Source organism: Barbatula barbatula, assembly GCF_947034865.1.
Source record: "Barbatula barbatula genome assembly, chromosome: 18".
Classification (NCBI taxonomy): Eukaryota; Metazoa; Chordata; class Actinopteri; order Cypriniformes; family Nemacheilidae; genus Barbatula; species Barbatula barbatula.
In genome coordinates this window covers 2,826,544-2,846,089 of record NC_136781.1, presented here as the reverse complement: position 1 = coordinate 2,846,089, position 19,546 = coordinate 2,826,544, and the positions used below count along the sequence as shown (strand labels likewise).

At 38.7% G+C, this 19,546-nt stretch overlaps 4 protein-coding genes across 6 annotated transcripts; 3 read left to right on the top strand and 1 right to left on the bottom strand.

Moving 5' to 3' along the window:
* Window positions 1-1,251: 1,251 nt before the first annotated feature.
* clk4a (CDC-like kinase 4a) lies at window positions 1,252-7,001 on the bottom strand. The gene is made up of 13 exons (XM_079480171.1): window positions 6,821-7,001; window positions 6,295-6,434; window positions 4,359-4,599; window positions 3,717-3,807; window positions 3,349-3,415; window positions 3,129-3,245; window positions 2,806-2,972; window positions 2,612-2,706; window positions 2,400-2,529; window positions 2,228-2,310; window positions 2,040-2,119; window positions 1,851-1,941; window positions 1,252-1,767 (listed from the first exon to the last, which is right to left on the bottom strand). The coding sequence occupies exons 2-13, from the start codon at window positions 6,414-6,416 to the stop codon at window positions 1,624-1,626; spliced, it is 1,428 nt and encodes a 475-aa protein (XP_079336297.1). The 5' UTR covers window positions 6,417-6,434; window positions 6,821-7,001; the 3' UTR covers window positions 1,252-1,623.
* Window positions 7,002-8,633: 1,632 nt separating this feature from the next.
* Window positions 8,634-11,465, top strand: rack1 (receptor for activated C kinase 1). Of its 2 annotated transcripts, none has more exons than XM_079480169.1 (8): window positions 8,634-8,882; window positions 9,166-9,337; window positions 9,585-9,732; window positions 9,881-9,976; window positions 10,269-10,379; window positions 10,583-10,723; window positions 10,994-11,104; window positions 11,324-11,465. In XM_079480169.1, the coding sequence occupies exons 1-8, from the start codon at window positions 8,774-8,776 to the stop codon at window positions 11,387-11,389; spliced, it is 954 nt and encodes a 317-aa protein (XP_079336295.1). In that variant the 5' UTR covers window positions 8,634-8,773; the 3' UTR covers window positions 11,390-11,465. The 2 variants fall into 2 exon arrangements, with proteins under 2 accessions (XP_079336295.1, XP_079336296.1); XM_079480170.1 differs by having other exon boundaries at window positions 8,675-9,060.
* A 285-nt stretch (window positions 11,466-11,750) lies between these two features.
* On the top strand, window positions 11,751-14,223 carry nme5 (NME/NM23 family member 5; the record flags this gene model as incomplete). Its single annotated transcript, XM_079479446.1, has 5 exons — window positions 11,751-11,873; window positions 12,224-12,429; window positions 12,713-12,813; window positions 12,923-13,041; window positions 14,140-14,223. The coding sequence occupies exons 1-5, from the start codon at window positions 11,757-11,759 to the stop codon at window positions 14,221-14,223; spliced, it is 627 nt and encodes a 208-aa protein (XP_079335572.1). The 5' UTR covers window positions 11,751-11,756.
* hnrnpaba (heterogeneous nuclear ribonucleoprotein A/Ba) lies at window positions 14,064-18,993 on the top strand. 2 transcript variants are annotated; one of them, XM_079480053.1, is made up of 9 exons: window positions 14,813-15,009; window positions 15,419-15,669; window positions 16,020-16,188; window positions 16,278-16,436; window positions 16,572-16,727; window positions 16,860-16,947; window positions 17,261-17,419; window positions 17,543-17,628; window positions 17,908-18,993. In XM_079480053.1, the coding sequence occupies exons 2-8, from the start codon at window positions 15,446-15,448 to the stop codon at window positions 17,611-17,613; spliced, it is 1,026 nt and encodes a 341-aa protein (XP_079336179.1). In that variant the 5' UTR covers window positions 14,813-15,009; window positions 15,419-15,445; the 3' UTR covers window positions 17,614-17,628; window positions 17,908-18,993. The 2 variants fall into 2 exon arrangements, with proteins under 2 accessions (XP_079336180.1, XP_079336179.1); XM_079480054.1 differs by lacking the exon at window positions 17,543-17,628 and having other exon boundaries at window positions 14,064-15,009; window positions 17,908-18,626.
* The last annotated feature ends 553 nt before the right edge of the window (window positions 18,994-19,546 follow it).

Below are 19,546 nucleotides of genomic sequence, written 5' to 3'. Positions count from 1 at the left end.
ATTTTTGACAGATGTCACTCAACTTTATCTCCATCTCTTGCAGTCGGCTCTCCATTTGATGCGTTTTAAAAGTCATCAGAAAACACACCGCGATTGAACTGAACGACAAAACGAAACACACTATGGTGGGAAAAGACACTAAATAGCGCAAATAAACCGGCTTCGGCGCACTTTGTTTTTCCACATTTCTATCCGCGGATACATCCATGCTGAAATTCTGTCTAGTTACTTTCTGATAGGCTACTTGTATCGATCAGTTCTTGATGGATGAGACGTGGCTGTCAGACTGAGCAGCGGTGTCCAGAACACGGCTCTTTGAACGCGACGGCTGTGTCTCCAAACCTCAGGAGCAGCCTACCTAAAGAGCGTCACGAGAGCGCGCTGCGTTCACGTTTTGCGCAAAGCTCGAAATGACTCGTGCGCCCCTAATGCGCACAAGTGATGCGCGTTTTATGCATTCCAAGAATGCTTTCTATGTAGGGGTCTCAATGGGTTTCTAAACACGGCCCGTGATATTCTGCGTGGTGTGTGCGAGTCTATCAAGCGTGAAACAACCAGAGGGACACGAGAAGCAGCTGCGAACAATCTTGAGTGAAAACTTTCTCCGTTGAAGCTTGTTTGTTGTAACGCGGCGCGTTTTATCCAGGTTGTTTTTAGGAATTTTGGGAGATTTTAATTGAAGGTTTGAATTGAAGAATAAAAAAATAGACGAAAAATCGTGGATGGCTAAATTAAGAGGCAGCATGCCATACAAAGTATGCCATTTTATTTACCCTCATTGAAAAAATTACTTCACAACATCGTTCTCAAAATGTGCTCTTTTATAATAATCTGGGGAGAACTTTAAACACTTTCTGATCAATTGACATTAACATTGGGGCTCCTTACTCAAGATCAATTGTCATACTGTCAATCAGACATGTCTTATTGACAATGGTTTTTTTTTATTACAACAACCATTAAACCAGAAAAGTAAAAGCAAAACAAAACAAACTGTTTACATCTTAAAGCAAATGCGCCAATGGAAAAAAACATTGCCTCCATCATGACCAGACTGGAGCAGAACCAAGGCTTGTAAAATGTTGTAATTTCCTACAAATAGCCCATTAATTGATCTCTAACAGCACTAGTCCAATTACATAATCAAAGACCCACGAAAATGTCTTGACTGGAGACTAAATTTCACGCAAGGTCCCAGAGTTGGCATCTACCGCCCCCTATTGGTTTGAATTAGGACATGACACTTAAAAGTAATAACTGGCAAAACATAGTTTTATTCATGATCATGAAAAACGAAGAATACCTACAAATATCACTACAAATGTCAATATTAAGAAACCAAATGAATCTATGACATGATTACATCTGACACATTCGATTCTACACAATAAACAATACTCAAAAACCCAAAGCTCATCCCCCTGTTACAAGTCTGAGTCTTTCATGTAATGCACTTAGAACAGAAATGTCAAATCACTGGAGGGCAACAGGTCTCCCGCAATAGAAGCACAATAAATATGAACAATGAGAAGTGCAGCTTATAATTGGAATAGAGGACTGATGCAGTCGACTGAAACAGCCTCTCTCAGAGAGGAACTACGGCAATGGAGAGACCCAGCGCTGCTACTTGCTCTTTCTCAAACAGTAAAAAAACGGATGCTTGAGGGCTTCGCTTAGCGTGATCCTCTTTGTGACGTCGAATTCCAGCATCCTCTCGATGAGATCGAACAGTTGCTCGTGATCGGAGCTGCAGAAGCTCATGTATTGCTTAGGAAAGAAGACATTACTTTTAGATAAAGCCTTAAAGAAAGTTATGAAATGATGAATTTACTACATCGATGAAAACTCACTCTCAGGGGCTTGCACTGTTTTCTGACATGACGACCCGAGGAGCTGTGAATGTTCCAATCCAATTTGTCATGATGAACATATCTGTGCTTCCTGCAGAATGAACAATATGGCAGTTTGTCTCTGCTTACATGTGGCAGGAATGAACGTTTAAAGTAATATTGGTATCTTCTCCCAGCAGGGAATGTTACCTTGTTTTCTGCAGCATGTGGGCTGGTAAAGGGCCTAGCACCCGCTCCATCATAGCTAGATGTTCTTTACTGTCATGTGTCTGAAATGTCAAAAGCACAAACGAAAACACGTCAGCAAGTGTACCCATTTATAACATACCCATTTGTGCTTGAATGAATTTATCCTTTATATTGAAGAAGACAATGACCTGAAATAGAGTTGTTCCAAGATAATACTCAATAAGAATACACCCCACACTCCACACGTCACAGGAATTACTCCAGCCCAAATCTGTTGGCACAGACAACTTCATTACACAATACAATCCTAAAACGTGCAATTTCAATGTTCCTCAGAATGTCACATCTACAGCTGCTTACCCAGAATAACCTCTGGGGCTCTGTAATGCCGTGTGGACACAACAGATGTGTGGTGCTCGTGCTCATAAGTTGCATTTCCAAAATCGATGACTTTCACATCAGGATTCTTCAGCATTCTCTCATCCCTCTTCTGCAAAACAAAACCACACCAATATTTAAAAACTGTGAGACGTGACTCAGAAACCTTGAATTAAGCCAACAACTCTCCTCACCATTATTGAATTGTACTTGATGTTATACTCTGAATTGACAAAGAGGATGTTCTCTGGTTTCAGGTCGGTGTGCGTCAATTTATTCTTGTGAAGAACTGAAACAAAAATGAGATGAGCGTTAGCAAAAGATTATAGACTATACACGGAATCTTTTGTTTTTTCCACAAGGACAATCAAGGCGATCCATGACTCACATCTGACCGCTCTGATGATCTGGTAGGCCATATGTCTTATGTTGTTGATTGAAAAGGGCTGAAAGTTGTTTTCCTTCAGAAAATCATATGTGCTCAAGCCTAGCAGCTCAAAGGCGATGCACACATGCCCATGGTGATCAAACCAGTCCAACATCCGCACACAGGCACTTGAAAAAACAAATATCAAATAATCCATTGGTAATGTTGTCTGGATTGCTCTACACCTAAGAGGGTGTACATTTCAAGCTAGGTGTGATAAACAATCCTGGTGTATACTTCGTGATGCATCCATCTTATTTCTCTGTGTTTTCAGATGTACTTACTATCGTCTGTCACAGTCGATTGAGTTAATCTGTTCCAGCACCTCAACCTCAGACAGAGCTGCCTCACGATAGCGCTCAATGCTTTTGATGATTTTCAGAGCTAAATGAGCTCCTCCGCTGTAATAGCAGACATTAATGTCATTAGCACACAAATATCCCTTTAAATAGATGGATGATCAAGCAAAACACATAAGGCATTTCAAGTTCATCGTAAACTTACTTTGTATGATCAATGCACTTCACCACCTTGCCGAACGCTCCCTCTCCTAGGGTGCACACAATCTCATCTATGGGTTTAAAGACAGACTGTTAGAAACGCAAATTTGACGTACTGACAACAGTCCTATCAGATTCGCTCTGAATAATGGATCAATGAAAATTGAAAAATCAATGCATAAATGATAAACAAATGAGACAAATGCTATGGTGCACACATCAGGATAAATTTAAGTGCTGTCAACTGCATTTATCAGGACCCAAAAATATGCCTAGAACTAAAGTTGTCGTATAGTTTGACCCCAGAACACAAAATAAGCAGTGAAAGAAATAAAGATACAGAAGAGATACAGAAAAGTGTGTATTCTATACATCTTTCTCTTAGCATGTCTCCACTGTGATAGATCAGGTGACCCTCCTCATCATCCACAACACTCCTGGATCTTTTCCTGCGATGGTTCCTCTGGGGTTTCGGATCACCATCATCATCATCAGCACCATCAAAAACCCATGAGAATCGGGGGGGACCAGAAAGCGGCATTCATTCATTCAGCGAGGGTAGAACGGAAGAGGGGGAAGTGATTCAGCCCGTTCAGATAACCGCAGCAGCCAGGCCCGGCCACAGGGAGAAGCCAACGCAAATTCAGCCCACGAGATACACACAGGGCCCACCACATCGTGTGTGTTACAGAAGAAAAACAATGGCAACATATTTTCAGATGAGATACTTTCTCAAACCATTAAGTAGACAGTTACAACAATTTATCATTAAACAAAATATAGAGTTAAACTCCACCTCCATGATTGAGATGCCTTAAAACATTGTACATGCTGTTTTCCTGCTCTTTCAGACTAAATGTATACCCCTTCACAAACATATCTCAATATTAATGTTTTGCTGTAATTTTTTCATACTGGCCACGAGGAACTTAAACAGGACATATAACGAAAAGGAAAGAGAAAGAAAAGGTAGACAGTTGCCGTGGCAACGTGAGACAAGGACATTGCTCATACCGAGTCAGAGTGACGACGTGAACGAAGGTGTCCGCGTCTGTGCGGACTGCTCCGCCGGCTGTTTCCAGATGATTTGCTGTAATGGTGCCAGTCCCTGTCTCTCTCCCGGCCCCTGACTCTAGATCTCTCCCGTTGCCGGTCCTTACAGGCAGGACGGCTGTCCTCATCATGGTCTCTGTACACATCTCTGACCTCTTTTACCTCCAGCTTTTGATTTGAGCTCCTAGTCTCCAGGTAATGCCTATGATGCAATGAGTCATTATAAATACAAAGTGTTGGCTACATGGAGGTGAAAACATTTACTGTCAACAGTGTTTACCTCTGTTACACATTTCTGAGTAAAACAAACTATATTTAATGGAAACAGGAAGGTTTGTTTACAAAACAACTCTTATATAATATTTCCAAGAAGAAATGTTGTTTCTTTGAAATAGCATGGAGAAAATAATCATTAAAAAATAAATTGCATTAAGGGTGTTCATTAATATTTACATCTTACGTTGACTTTAAAGGAAAATAATGAACACTGAATAATATTAAAAACGACAAATCTCACAAATGAGACTTTAATTCCTTTATTCATCCTTTGCATACGTTACATTTAGGCACACGCAGGACAATAATACCCGGTTTCACAGAGACGGTTTATCTTAAGCCAGGACTGTGCCTAAGTTGAATTAAGATATCTATGTGGCTTTTATAAAAATGCCCTAGAAGAAAACATTCCTGGTCTGCATCTTGAGACAAAACAATGGCACTAATACATTTTATGTAAGATATTTCTGGCCACGTTATATTCTGGTCAGGACAGGTCACACATTGATTTTAGTCTGGGACTAGCCTTAAGCCTTGTCTGTGAAACCGGGCCCAATTGTCTTCCAAGGAAACAGTGAACTTGAAAGACGTGTTTAGGCAACACTCTCTTCAAAGCTGCCCTTATATAGGGTTTTCACGACGCGTCATCATCCAGAAATTGGCCATGTTGGAGGCATTGAACATAAACACTGCTATTGAACCTAATGGAAATTGCAGATTTAGCTGGAGAAAAGAAATAACTGAAAATAAATATCTTCAACGCAATAGATCACACCCGATATAATCACAATGGCCATATACCGTAACATAAAAGATTAACAATAAATATGGACGACCCGATTTCCATATATTTCTCATCCCGACATAGTGAACTACTTATTTTGTGCACCAATCCCTAAATATTATCCCCATAGAAAACTTTTGCCAGTTTTAGTCATTTAAATCACACACAAACCAGTTGCTTACAGTCTTGTCTCTTTAAACTAAATCACCTGAAAGTTACTTTAGAAATCAATGTGCCTCTTAACCCCGTCACATTGAATCTTTACCCATGAATGTGTGCGTGTATACATCCATGAAGAATAGATCGAGGTTCAACAACATATAACGTTAAATACTTCACATGAGTAAAGTCCAGAGTAGAAAATAATGATCAAGTGATGTTACAGCATACGGTCATAGCGATTCTCCGGTGTGATCGACTTGCATTAAAGAGCTTTATTTTCACAGTTATTTTTTTCCTGCAAAATCTGCCATTTCCATTATAGCTGGAATACACAACAAGACTTAAAACTAGACATCATACACTTCCAGACTTTTTGATAGTTTCAGTTAGAAACACACCAACTGATCAAATCTGCAGACTGGCACAGACTTTCTGCAACAAGTTCACACTCAAAATCTGAGCAAACGTCTTGTGGTGCATTTCAGCCATTAGGCTCATTAGCAGTGTTTACGTTCAAAAACTCCAACATGGCCGACTTCCGGATTGATGGCGCGTCGTGGAAACCCTCTATAGGTTCAATGGTCAAAGAACACACACGTCCACAGCAATGAATCTATGTACTATAAAGGTGTGTATTTTTAATACGTAAAAAGATGTGACGTGTTTGTTTCTCACCCTTCGCTGTTCTTGTAATGATGGTGGATTTTTCTGTATTTGTTTTCTCTCTCGCTGCTGTGCGAGTCTCTATGTCTCTTTCTGTTCTCCACTCTCTCCTCGGTGAGCCACGGAGAGCGCATTCTCTTCGACCGTTTCGTCTGATAAAAACACAGGTTACTGTTACATTAAAAACTTACGCTAAATGTGACGTTAGTCAAAAAACGTATTACGTTACATGACATGCAACATCACGTACGGACGCAGCGAATCTGTGCTCGTGCTTCTTAACAACCTCGTGTTTTATCTAAGACATTAACATAATGGGTTTTAATTTAGTCAAATTTACAGCAAATCTCATTCGTTTTGATAATACATCGCGTTTATTTGCCGTTGAATTTGATGGCAAGTAACACAAATTTCCTTTGTTCTCTCGTTATTCGACTTGAGGTAACGTTTACGTTAAAGCTGTAGCGTGCTAAAAATAAACGTTATACAAATCCCCGCGCGGTGGAGATAGGTCGGTTAACAGATAATGTGTATTTACCTAGAAAGTCTTGAGAAATGCTGAAGAGTCGTTTATTTCGTGTCGATAAAGCCTCTCAACGCAGCGCAGATCTTTCTTTGATCTCGTTTAACGGAGTCAAAATGGCGTCGACTCGCATCAGAACGTTCGAGAAATTGTAGGTGACGTCGTCCAAGCCAGCCCTGTTTGTGAAGCGCGCTCCCGCGATGTTGATCGCTATAACTAAATCTATATTCTACGCGAGATGTTACATATAATTTTATTATTGTCAAATATTATACAGTTAAAATGGTAGTACAGATGTATAAACATCATGTCATTAAAAATGCTCTTGAAATAAACGACCTTTCCTAAGGCAATATATCCCATATATATATTTATGTAGGTGTTATCTATCATGATGTATATATATTTATGTAGGTGTTATCTATCATGATGTATATATATTTATGTAGGTGTTATCTATCATGATGTATATATATTTATGTAGGTGTTATCTATCATGATGTATATATATTTATGTAGGTGTTATCTATCATGATGTATATATATTTATGTAGGTGTTATCTATCATGATGTATATATATATTTATGTAGGTGTTATCTATCATGATATATATATATATATTTATGTAGGTGTTATCTATCATGATGTGTATATATTTATGTAGGTGTTATCTATCATGATATATATTTATGTAGGTGTTATCTATCATGATGTATATATATTTATGTAGGTGTTATCTATCATGATATATATATATATATTTATGTAGGTGTTATCTATCATGATGTGTATATATATTTATGTATGTGTTATCTATCATGATATATATATATATATATTTATGTAGGTGTTATCTATCATGATATATATATATATTTATGTAGGTATTATCTATCATGATATATATATATTTATGTATGTGTTATCTATCATGATATATATATATTTATGTAGGTGTTATCTATCATGATATATATACATATATTTATGTAGGTGTTATCTATCATGATATATATATATATATTTATGTAGGTGTTATCTATCATGATATATATATATGTAGGTGTTATCTATCATGATAAATATATATTTATGTATGTGTTATCTATCATGATATATATATATATTTATGTAGGTGTTATCTATCATGATGTATATATATTTATGTAGGTGTTATCTATCATGATATATATATATATTTATGTAGGTGTTATCTATCATGATATATATTTATGTAGGTGTTATCTATCATGATGTATATATATTTATGTATGTGTTATCTATCATGATGTATATATATTTATGTATGTGTTATCTATCATGATATATATATATATTTATGTAGGTGTTATCTATCATGATATATATATATATTTATGTAGGTGTTATCTATCATGATATATATTTATGTATGTGTTATCTATCATGATATATATATATTTATGTAGGTGTTATCTATCATGATATATATTTATGTAGGTGTTATCTATCATGATATATATTTATGTAGGTGTTATCTATCATGATATATATATATGTAGGTGTTATCTATCATGATAAATATATATTTATGTATGTGTTATCTATCATGATATATATATATTTATGTATGTGTTATCTATCGTGATATATATATATATATTTATGTAGGTGTTATCTATCATAAGATATATATATTATTTTGTGCTCTGGAAGCAACCAAAAGTGCTGCGTGGGTAAGCATACTTGGCAACAGACGCTCTTTCATAATAGTTGACTTGTAATAAAACCATACTGCCGGTAGATGGCAACGAGCTGTTCGAATCCTCCATATCTGATACAGAAGAAGACACGCGCCCTCAAGAGTTTTGCTTCCGGTGTGCAACTTCCTTTTTCGTCAAGCCGGTGTGCGAGCGATAGGGAGGACTCGGCCCTCCGATCAAATCCAACGCCATCCACCTTTATAGGTGATTCTTGGGTGCACCAAAATGACCGAGCAGATGACAGTAAGGGGTACCCTGAAGGGTCACAGCGGATGGGTCACCCAAATTGCCACCACACCCCAGTTTCCCGACATGATTTTGTCCGCGTCCCGGGGTAAGTGACCGTAGAGCCGCGCTGGATCCTCACGAGCATCCGGAGACACGAGTACGTTAGATTAGAGTATAAATGAAAACCCAACCCGGTTTTGTGCATGATAATATAGGCCTGGTTGTACGCCATGAAACGTACTGTTGAATTACAGCCTGTGGTGTGTACCACGTGTCATATAGAGGTAAAACGATATCAGTTGTCAAAATATTACAATGCTGCATAAGTGTATTGTCTAACTAAGAGCGTACATGTCAGAGCTAAAAATCGTATGTTGTCTACTTTGCAGACAAGACCGTCATCATGTGGAAGCTGACCCGTGATGAGACCAACTATGGCATCCCCCAGCGTGCACTGAAGGGTCACTCTCACTTTGTGAGTGATGTTGTCATCTCATCTGATGGTCAGTTTGCCCTGTCTGGATCCTGGGACGGCACCCTCCGCCTGTGGGATCTGACAACGTGAGTTTCAAGGGTGATATTTGTGCTTTTACGATGCACCGTTCACAGCATAACTTGCAAACGTTGTGGTCGAAGTAGTGATGAAACTTAAATGCAATCTGTGTCACTGTGATGATAAAGAGGCTGTTTCTGAACTTAAATGCCATTTTGACCCAGCGAACGTGCTTCTGTATTTTAAAAGGCTCCAAAACTATATAGCTTTTGTAACCAAACCTGTTGGTGAATCGATTCATATTGTCTCACTCAGTGGCACTACAACCCGCCGTTTTGTCGGACACACCAAAGATGTTCTGAGCGTGGCTTTCTCGGCTGACAACCGTCAGATTGTGTCTGGAGCCAGAGACAAGACCATCAAGCTGTGGAACACACTGGGAGTCTGCAAGTACACCATCCAGGTAGCGCACCATCATTATTTCAGCAGAAATGTAGGAATGCCGTGGTCCCTTTTGTGGGGAACTTTTGGAAAGCTTGTAAACAACTTTCAATTCACTTCTAGAATAGTTTGCCATTCCGAAGCTTCTTGTATTTGACTCATTTCTGCAGGATGACAGCCACAGTGAATGGGTGTCATGTGTGCGCTTTTCCCCAAACAGCAGTAACCCCATCATTGTGTCGTGCGGCTGGGACAAAATGGTCAAGGTGAGATTTTTAAACATGTAAATAATGCATTAGCGAACAATTTCTTTCTATTGTGAGGTGTGCATTTAATCAGTATTATACCAGCTGCTACAGGAACGGTGCACACGTGCCTCATATTAGATCGCGTTTAGTATGATGTAATAACTTTACCCAGTGATTATAATGTATCACATGTTTTATGAGCTCCTGGGCTCTGATGACAAGTTCTGCAATTATGATGGGTAGAGGATAAAAGCATGAATCGTTTTGAGTTGTTTTATCTTGAGTTTGACTCGTGTTTGTCTTGTTGTAGGTGTGGAATCTTGCAAATTGCAAACTGAAAACAAATCACATTGGCCACACTGGATTCCTGAACACAGTGGCCGTGTCTCCGGATGGATCTCTGTGCGCTTCTGGTGGAAAGGTAGAGTAATAATTCTGTTCTTTAGTGTTGACGTGAGTCACGTGACAGGGTCGTTGTTGAAGAGATGATGAAACTTTAAATGCTATCTGTATCTATGTGATGATAGAGATCGTTTTCTGATCTCATTGTTCCTCGAAATATTTTATATCTTAAGATGTATTACGTTTTTCTAACTGAAGTTTGTTGTTGTACCTACCATACAGGATGGGCAGGCCATGCTGTGGGACCTGAACGAGGGCAAGCACCTCTACACCCTGGATGGGGGAGACGTCATCAATGCCCTTTGCTTCAGCCCCAACCGCTACTGGCTCTGTGCCGCCACCGGACCCAGCATCAAAATCTGGGTAAGTTTACATACATCAACATTTACTTGACATTCAAGGTGCGGGATAGCAAGACTAATATGTATGCCCACAGAATGTTTATATGCAAAACTTGTGTGTGCATCCCACATGTAACATTAATAAGATTAAGGCACAAGGTTCAGTGACGAAACTCAAACGCCTTCTGTATATTCCCATGATGATAAAAGAGGCTGTTTCTGAGAACTTGACATTTAAACCGTCACACATACTTGTACTGTTGAAACCGTGCTGACTGTATTCCCTCAACAGGATCTGGAGGGCAAGATCGTAGTCGATGAATTGAGGCAGGACATTATCACTACCAACAGCAAGGCTGAGCCACCTCAGTGCACATCTCTGGCCTGGTCAGCTGATGGACAGGTAAGTTTCCATCCACCTTCAATGAGCTTTACTCTTCAAATAGATTTCATCTTGGTTATCTAGATCAAAAAGCCCCCGTTGATTATACCCAATCACTTTATAATCTGAAATCTCATGATGTCAGTCCTGCAAATATGAGGGGGAGAGCAAGATGCATTAAATCAATTTAGGATGAAAAACATTGCTTGTTAATGATTTCTGTATCTTTTTTTATCACAGACTCTCTTTGCTGGCTACACTGACAACCTGATCCGAGTGTGGCAAGTGACCATTGGAACCAGATAGAAGCTTTTTATAATGTCTGAATAAAATATTTTAAAGACGAAAAATGGCTTTTGTTTTTAATAAAGTGCTTCAAACTAATGGAGTTGAAGCCTCATGATTCAAAGACACTTGCAACTGCTCATAAAGCCACAAGATGGCGCTGAAGTCTATATGCTTTGTCATTAATGGTATCCTAGCAACCAGGGCAACAGAAACCTGCAAGGGCTGCAGGCTCGATTTGAAAGACATAAACAATATTTTACGTTGAAACGAACTGTTTTTGTGTTATTTCTTAAACTCATTTGAGAAAAGCATTTGTGGCTGCCTGGTCCAGACGTTAAAACGTAAGCTATAAAACATGCTGGACAGCGATAGTCCCCAGAAACAGATGCCTGCACCTCGTATCTTCGTGGAAAGAACTTTAGCTTTAATCAAACCAGATGCAGTCCATAAAGCTGATGAAATTGAGGACATCATTCTTAAATCTGGATTCACGATTCTGGAGGTAAACGTTTATAGGCAACTAGATTAAATGAATGTCATTCTTTGCACTGTGTTAGCGGCACTTGGGCTAAAATGTAGCCTATAGGATACTTGTGTGAATACATTCAAATCACAAATAATGTTTTCCATTAACATGTCAAGACATTTATTTTAAAAACTATTTGTATGTGATTATCTTAAAAGCCACAACTGTGCTGGGGTCTTAAGTCAATGCTTGGCTCAGATCAGCAGACACTAATGGCATTTATTTTCTAATATTAGATGCATAGCGACAAGGCAAAAGATTTGTACCTTGCCAAATAATTGAATTCTTAGTGTTTATTTTTATTTTTTTTGTTTCTCCTGTAACAGAAAAGAAAGCTTCAGCTGAGTCCAGAGCAATGCAGTGACTTCTATGCTGAACATTATGGCAAGCTGTTTTTTCCCCATTTGACTGTGTTCATGAGCTCTGGATCAGTTGTTGCTTTAGCACTGGCCAGGCATCAGGCTATTGCCACCTGGAAAGCTATAATGGGACCAGTCAACAGCATAAAAGCTAGAGAGACACAGCCTGACTGGTAATGAAAGACATTTTATACGGATAAATCCCTTTAAATCTCTTCATGCAAATGATTTGATATAACAAACAGCAGTTTAAAGTTACATTTTAAACACAGTACACCATTTTTATGATTTATCTTAAATAACCCCTAAATCTTAACCCTGATTCTGTTATTTAGATTGTTTAACATTTACAATCTTGTCTGGTTTTAAAAACTAACATTTTCCTATACAATCCATGTAATTATGTTCATGTAACACCGTTTTTTTCTCCCTGAACATGTTGACTGTCGTCATCAGTCTGAGAGCGAGATTTGGCACATGTGACCTTCGAAATGCTGTACATGGCAGCGACTCTTTCTCTGTTGCTGAGAGAGAAATCAGGTTCATGTTTCCCAACTGTGAGTAGAATTTAATCCGTCCATCCCCACGTGAATCCGTGATTCTCCTCCATGTAATTGACATCTATGCATATAATAAATCTGATCAAATGAACTTTTTTTATTTAAGCTGTGATCGAACCCATTCCTATGGGAGAGGCTGCAAAAGACTACCTAAGCCGGTATGTCAACCCAACACTTCTCAATGGACTGACAGAGCTGTGCAAGAAGAAACCCGCGGATCCTTTTGTAAGTGTAATTCTTTTTAAAATAAGCCAAACAGTTAACAAATTATAATCATGATTACTTCACGTTTGTCTGTGGGGTTTGTAAAAAAGTATTAAAATAGTAGAAAAGCAAATGAGCGGTGTCTTGTATTGCCTTCTCATGAAGGCAGTAAATCACTCATTCTCCTTTCTGGTGGAACATTCTTCCTAAGTCGGTCCGGTCAACCACATCTCTCACAACCTTCAAAAAACTACTTAAAACCCAATCTCTTCTGTAAATACTTGACAGACAAATGAAAACAAATTACACTAACCCTCTCTCTTTCTCTCAACAGGTAGTGGTCTAGCTTTTGATGAAACTAGTAACTTTGTTTTAGCACCTATTGTATTATTGCTCCCGTGACATATCGCTTATTGCTCCATGATCTCTTTGTAGGCCGCTTTGGATAAAAGCGTCTGCTAAATGACTAAATGTAAAAAAATTGTGTGTTTTGTATTTCCTGTAAAGTGGCAGTTATAAAAGAGACAAACCTTGCGATGATATTGTGACCTTATCGGGAGTTTTGTGCTTGCTTTTAAAACATGAATATCAAAACGATTATGCTCAATTAATTGTGGGGAGCATAAATTGTTATCACGATTAAAATATGATTATTCGTGCAGCCCTTGTATAGAGTACCGCAGAAATTACACATTATTATAGTTTTAAAAAGTTATCGGATGCTTGGTGGTGGCGCCGCCATCTTGGGAGGATCATACTCCACTACTATTCTTGTTTTGATATGTACCGTTACATGTTTTGTTAGATATAGAGAGAAATCGAAAGAACCAGAGGCTTTTTCTGAACGACTCTGTGTTATGCTATAGCAGTTTTTAACACAGCAAGATTGACCTACCATAGATATATTTCCTAATCAAACAGTAAAAACAAAACACTGCATTGAACACACTAACAGCAATCCTCCCAAGACGGCGCAACATTCAACACAACATATCTTCACATTCTCTATTGCAATATACTGAAGCTCTTCAAAAAATTATGCACATGTTCTTTATTTGGTTTGATTTCAGGTATTATTTACTAATGCTTTTTGAACTGCATTCTTTTTCTACTGTACAGACCTGGCTTGCTGACTGGTTAATGGAAAACAACCCTTATAAACCCAAAATATGTGTTAAAATGGAATTAAAGGAGGCAGCATGATTTACCAACAAGATTGACTGTATGCATGTATTACTTTGTAATTTGCTCATATATTTTTATATCGTCTGAACTTCATTATAAAATAAACCACCTAAGTTTTATAAACACTTTCTCTTTATACTTATTTGTCGTATTCATACGAACATTACATTTAGTGTTCATTTAAAACACAAGACAGAACTGTAAGATTATTACAACCCTACTAACATCAGGCCCGTTGCATAATATCAGTTTATTCTTCATATTAAATCACAGTTTTGAATCATCACACCAATCTGATTCAGACAAACACACGCAACTGATTTTTAAAATAAATAACCGACTGACATGAGGTACGTTTACATTTCCCCCAACAAAACAAACGTAAGAATTCAAATAATGCAAAGACCCATTGCGGTTGCGATCTTTAATTGTGTTAAGTCCAACCACAAACGTCTGTTTCTCACATGTTCTCCTCTGTTCCGGCGGCTTTTAAAACATAATTTCATATTTTATTCGCAACTTGTTTGTAAACCGAACAGGAACAAAGAGTTCTTCCCCCACTCGACACGAATGTTCAGAAGAAGCGCGTTTGGGGGAGGATTTCTGTGCCGTGTGAATGATGCGTTTGATTGGCCGCGGGGATGATAGTCATTTCAAGATACCCAATCAAATGCCCCCATACTAAAATTCCTTTATCTTCCATCCAGTAATATAAAACCAACCGCTGGTCGGCGCAATAAGGAAGGGCCCATACCGGAGAAAGCGTTGCACGGAGTATTTTCAAGACAACTTGCGGCTTTTACGGTAAAGTATTTACAATCAAATAATGTATACGCTAACGTATGTTTGTGAATTTAATCGCGCTTGCGTTTATGAAATGGGAAATGTTGTTTGGAGGGTGTAATGCTGTAAATGTATCGACGAATTACGCAAGAGAAAAGAAGCGGCATGGGCTACTGCCGAGCAACGCACGAGCTTTGTGCTTAGCCGCACGTAACGACATATCAAAAATCGCTGCAAACGCGGATCTAATTTCTATATGATAGTTAAAGCGAACGGTCGGTTTCGTAACGCTACACATTTAACGTTAGCGTGTTTACATTCTTGTGGCGTATGAGAACGCCACTGCCGCTGTTCAAAATGGTGGACATGTGCACTGCCTATCGCGTTACATAAGGCGCTCCCCTTCCTAACCATCTCGTGCTCTCTGCAGTTTTAGATTTTCACATTAACTACCACCATGTCAGAAGTCGAAAACCAATATATGGAGATGTCTGAGAACGGCCACGAAGGCGAAGAGGATTTAAACGGAGCCGAGCAGTATGAGGAGGGCAACGGAGACCCAGAGGCCGAGGCGCAGGAAGACGCCGCCGCCGACGACGAAACGGGGAACGACGAAGACCCACAAAATGGTGCCACGGACGGCGGGCAGATCGATGCAAGCAAAGGAGAAGAAGATGCGGGGTATGTTAGATGAAATATTGTTTTAAATGCTCGGACGTAAAACCCTTTGTTCTTTTCTGGCTTTGTTGGCGCCATGTGTCGCTCGAAGGGGGATGGGTGCTGTAACGTTAGTCAATTGAGCATGAATTTGGCTCTTAAAATTATTTCTCACTGTTACGTTAAATGTGTTTGTTGGATGGAAGGTTTGTGCAACTCGTGCATGTGACGCAAACCGGGAAGGCGTTGATGCATGTACAATTATATTTATAGATGTGATGTATTAGATGTAAAATGGAAATAAAAGGATATCGTGTAATGTGAGCTACCACGCCCCCTCCTGGTCGTAACTGGTGTGTTCTGCTTTTTCTTAGGAAAATGTTTGTGGGGGGACTCAGCTGGGACACTAGTAAAAAGGATCTTAAAGACTACTTCTCCAAATTTGGAGAGGTGACGGACTGCACTATCAAAATGGACCCAAACACTGGACGATCAAGGGGATTCGGGTTTATTCTTTTCAAAGAATCAGCTAGTGTAGATAAGGTAAGCTTATAGACTACGGAGGTATAGACCCATAAGGTTCTTGGTTCTGTGGTGGCGAGCTGAAAGTTGAGTTTTTATTCCTCCATCAGGTTTTAGAACAAAAAGAACACAGATTAGACGGAAGGCAGATCGACCCTAAGAAAGCAATGGCGATGAAAAAAGAACCAGTGAAGAAGATCTTTGTCGGCGGTTTGAACCCTGAAACTACAGAAGAAAGGATTCGGGAGTATTTTGATGCATTTGGCGAGGTATTTTAACTTCTTGTTTTTATATTCTTTAGAAAGGTAGCACTGCTGAAGTGTGAGATCAGTTGGCATTGATGGGTACATTTGTATTTCTTTCTCCAGCTGTTCTGTGTTTTAATAATAATTTTTTTGCCTCAGATCGAGACTATTGAGCTTCCAATGGACCCAAAGACGAATAAAAGGAGAGGATTTGTCTTCATTACGTTTAAGGAAGAAGAACCCATCAAGAAGATTCTCGAAAAGAAATTTCACAACGTCAGTGGAACCAAGGACCCAAGCGGAAAAGAAGGCCTTGTGAGTTTTCACCTTCACCTTGAATGAACTCGTAGATGAAATCTACTATTTTTAGGTTGTACGATATGATACATTGTGTCTGATTCATTAAAGTTGTGTTACTCAATCCTGTGTTTTTTCTCTTTGTGACAGTGTGAGATTAAGATCGCGCAACCTAAGGAGGTGTACCAGCAACAGCAGTATGGGGGTCGCTTTGGAGGCAGAGGAAGGGGTCGTGGAGGTCAGTTCTGCTTCACACGTTTTTGTTTGAATGTTTTCCACTAGGATTTCTCTGTCTACATAAGATTCATTTATCGGTTGAGGTTCTACTATCAAACGATTCCAAATGACCGGATATGCTCTTATATTCCGTGTGGCGTGTGCTTTGGTGGTTTTTAATCCATCTCTGAGAGATTTAACTAATCTCGGATGTAGTAAATCTTATCCCTTGTAATGACTCCGCTTGTGTTGAGCCTCTATGGCGAATAGCTTCAGTTTCACAAAGCTAGATATCAATTTTGTTTAAAATAATGAATCATGTTTTCGTTTTGTAGGCCAAGGTCAAAATTGGAATCAGGGCTACAATAACTACTGGAACCAAGGCTACGGTAACCAAGGTTACGGCTATGGTGGGCAGCAGGGTTATGGCGGCTATGGCAACTACGACTACTCTGCGGGCTACTACGGCGGATACGGCAGCGGATACGACTACCGTAAGCACTGATTGTCCATGGGATCATCCCCACACCCCGTTCCCCAGCTCCCCCCCCCATTGGGTTCTTGTGAATACAGGGGCAATATAAATTCCTTTTTCTGCTTCTCTCTTACCCCCATAGACCAGGGAAATACAAGCTATGGAAAAACTCCGAGACGTGGGGCTCACCAGAGTAGCTACAAGCCATACTGATCTTGTGTAGTGCAGGTATGCATTTTTCTTCCCACCGTTTCATGGTAAGGTTAATTTGGTTGTCACTTACCATGCTTTGAAATGCAATTCATCTCCATTTACCCATTTAGTTATAAGGCAGTCAGATCGTCCATTTGAGACTAGGACTGAAATCTTTAGAATTCTGTCAAACACTGATTCAGTAGGGTTGTAGTTATGTGCTAGGCCCCATTTCTTCATTTCATTTTATATAATGCTGTATGTGTGTGGATTTAAGCAACTAAATCTCGACTTTTTTCTGTGTTTGTTTGAAAGGTCGTAAAACTACAGAACCGGAACCAGCGGTCTGGTCGCAGTGAGCATTGGGGTCTTTTACTTTTGGAAGTTGGCAGAATCTGGACTTCTGCTTCATTTTGTACAGAAAACAAAGAACTGGGGGGAGCAAATGTCACTTCACTTTTGTTTTATAATTTTTTTTTGTCCTTTTTACATTTCCAGAGATGGAAGTGTTATTTTTTTACTGTACTTTTTGGTACCTTTTGAATCTAATGTATTGTATGGTTGTATTTTACATCTTGGCTGTGTACCACATCTAGGCTCAGAGCTCTCAAACTGCTTTCAAAATAAAAGGTTTGGTTAATTTTTCCCTTTGGTGTTTTTAGATTATATTTTTTTCTCTTTGTCACCCGTACTATGTGTTGCAAAATTGCATGGCTTAAAGGTGAGATGAAAGGATGTTTTTTTAAGATTGTAAGCTTGTCCTTTAAAATCTGTTAGTGACAAGTTCTTAAGAAATTTGAATTTTTGTTTGTTCCTCTACTACTTTTAAGGAAAATTTCTCCTGTCTTAGATATTTAAAAGTGGCTTTAATAGTAATTAAACTATTACCTCAAAACATACACAGGTGACTGTAACATGATTCTTAAAACACTGGAAATGCATTCCTCCAGTGTCTTAGACAAATTTCAAGAAATAAACACGATTTTTAAGATGTCTGTTGTATGTTTTGTTTTCAATGGAATTGCTACCTGTGAGTGCGTTTGTGTAATGTAGTGTGATTCTGAACCTACACGGCGACAACAACATTAGCTTTAACAAATCGATTCTCTTTAGTTCCAACAGAAAGTTTGCTAGCACTAACATTGTGTATAATGTTTCAGAGAACTAGGTCACTGCTGGACTACCAAGGGGTATAGTCAGAATTTACACCTGTATTCGTGTGATAATAACATTAAAGGTCAATTGTTCTGGGCTATTTACAGTCTACATCCAAAGCAGACAGTAATATTTGTGCTGGAACACCGCCCAAAGGTCATGTATGTTATCTTGTTCCAAATTTAACTTGTGGTAGAAGTGCTGTGCTTTGTTGGACCTCAAATAGTAAAAGCAGCAGCGTTGTTCAAAATGATTTCTATGATGGAGTTGTTCTTCTAAACCTCCTGCTGTGCACTACAAAAATATTGTTTATAACTTGTGCAAGTTAGATTAGATTTAACTTTATTGTCATACACATATACAAGTACAGTGTAACTAAATGTGGTTTAGGTCTAACCAGAAGTGTGATTAGCAAGTGCAGGAGATACAGTGAATAAATACAGAATACAATATTATGAAAATATTTGACAGTAGGTATGTTCTATGATAATTTGACAGTAGGTATGTACAATATACACAGTATATATACAGAAGGCTATATATACAGTATATACAGAAGGCTATATACTACGGACATTAATGTACAGGTGGCTATGAACAGCTAATAATTTAGACTAAACAATAGTGCAAGTGCTAAAGTGTACATAAATTATAGACATTATGTATTAAAGTTGCAGTGCAATAGATGAGTTAATGCAGTTGTTGAAGTTACAGTGCAGTGGATGAGTTATGCTGTTATTAGAGGTACGGTGCAGTATAGTAGTCAATGCAGTTGTTGAAGTTACAGTGCAGTGGGTGA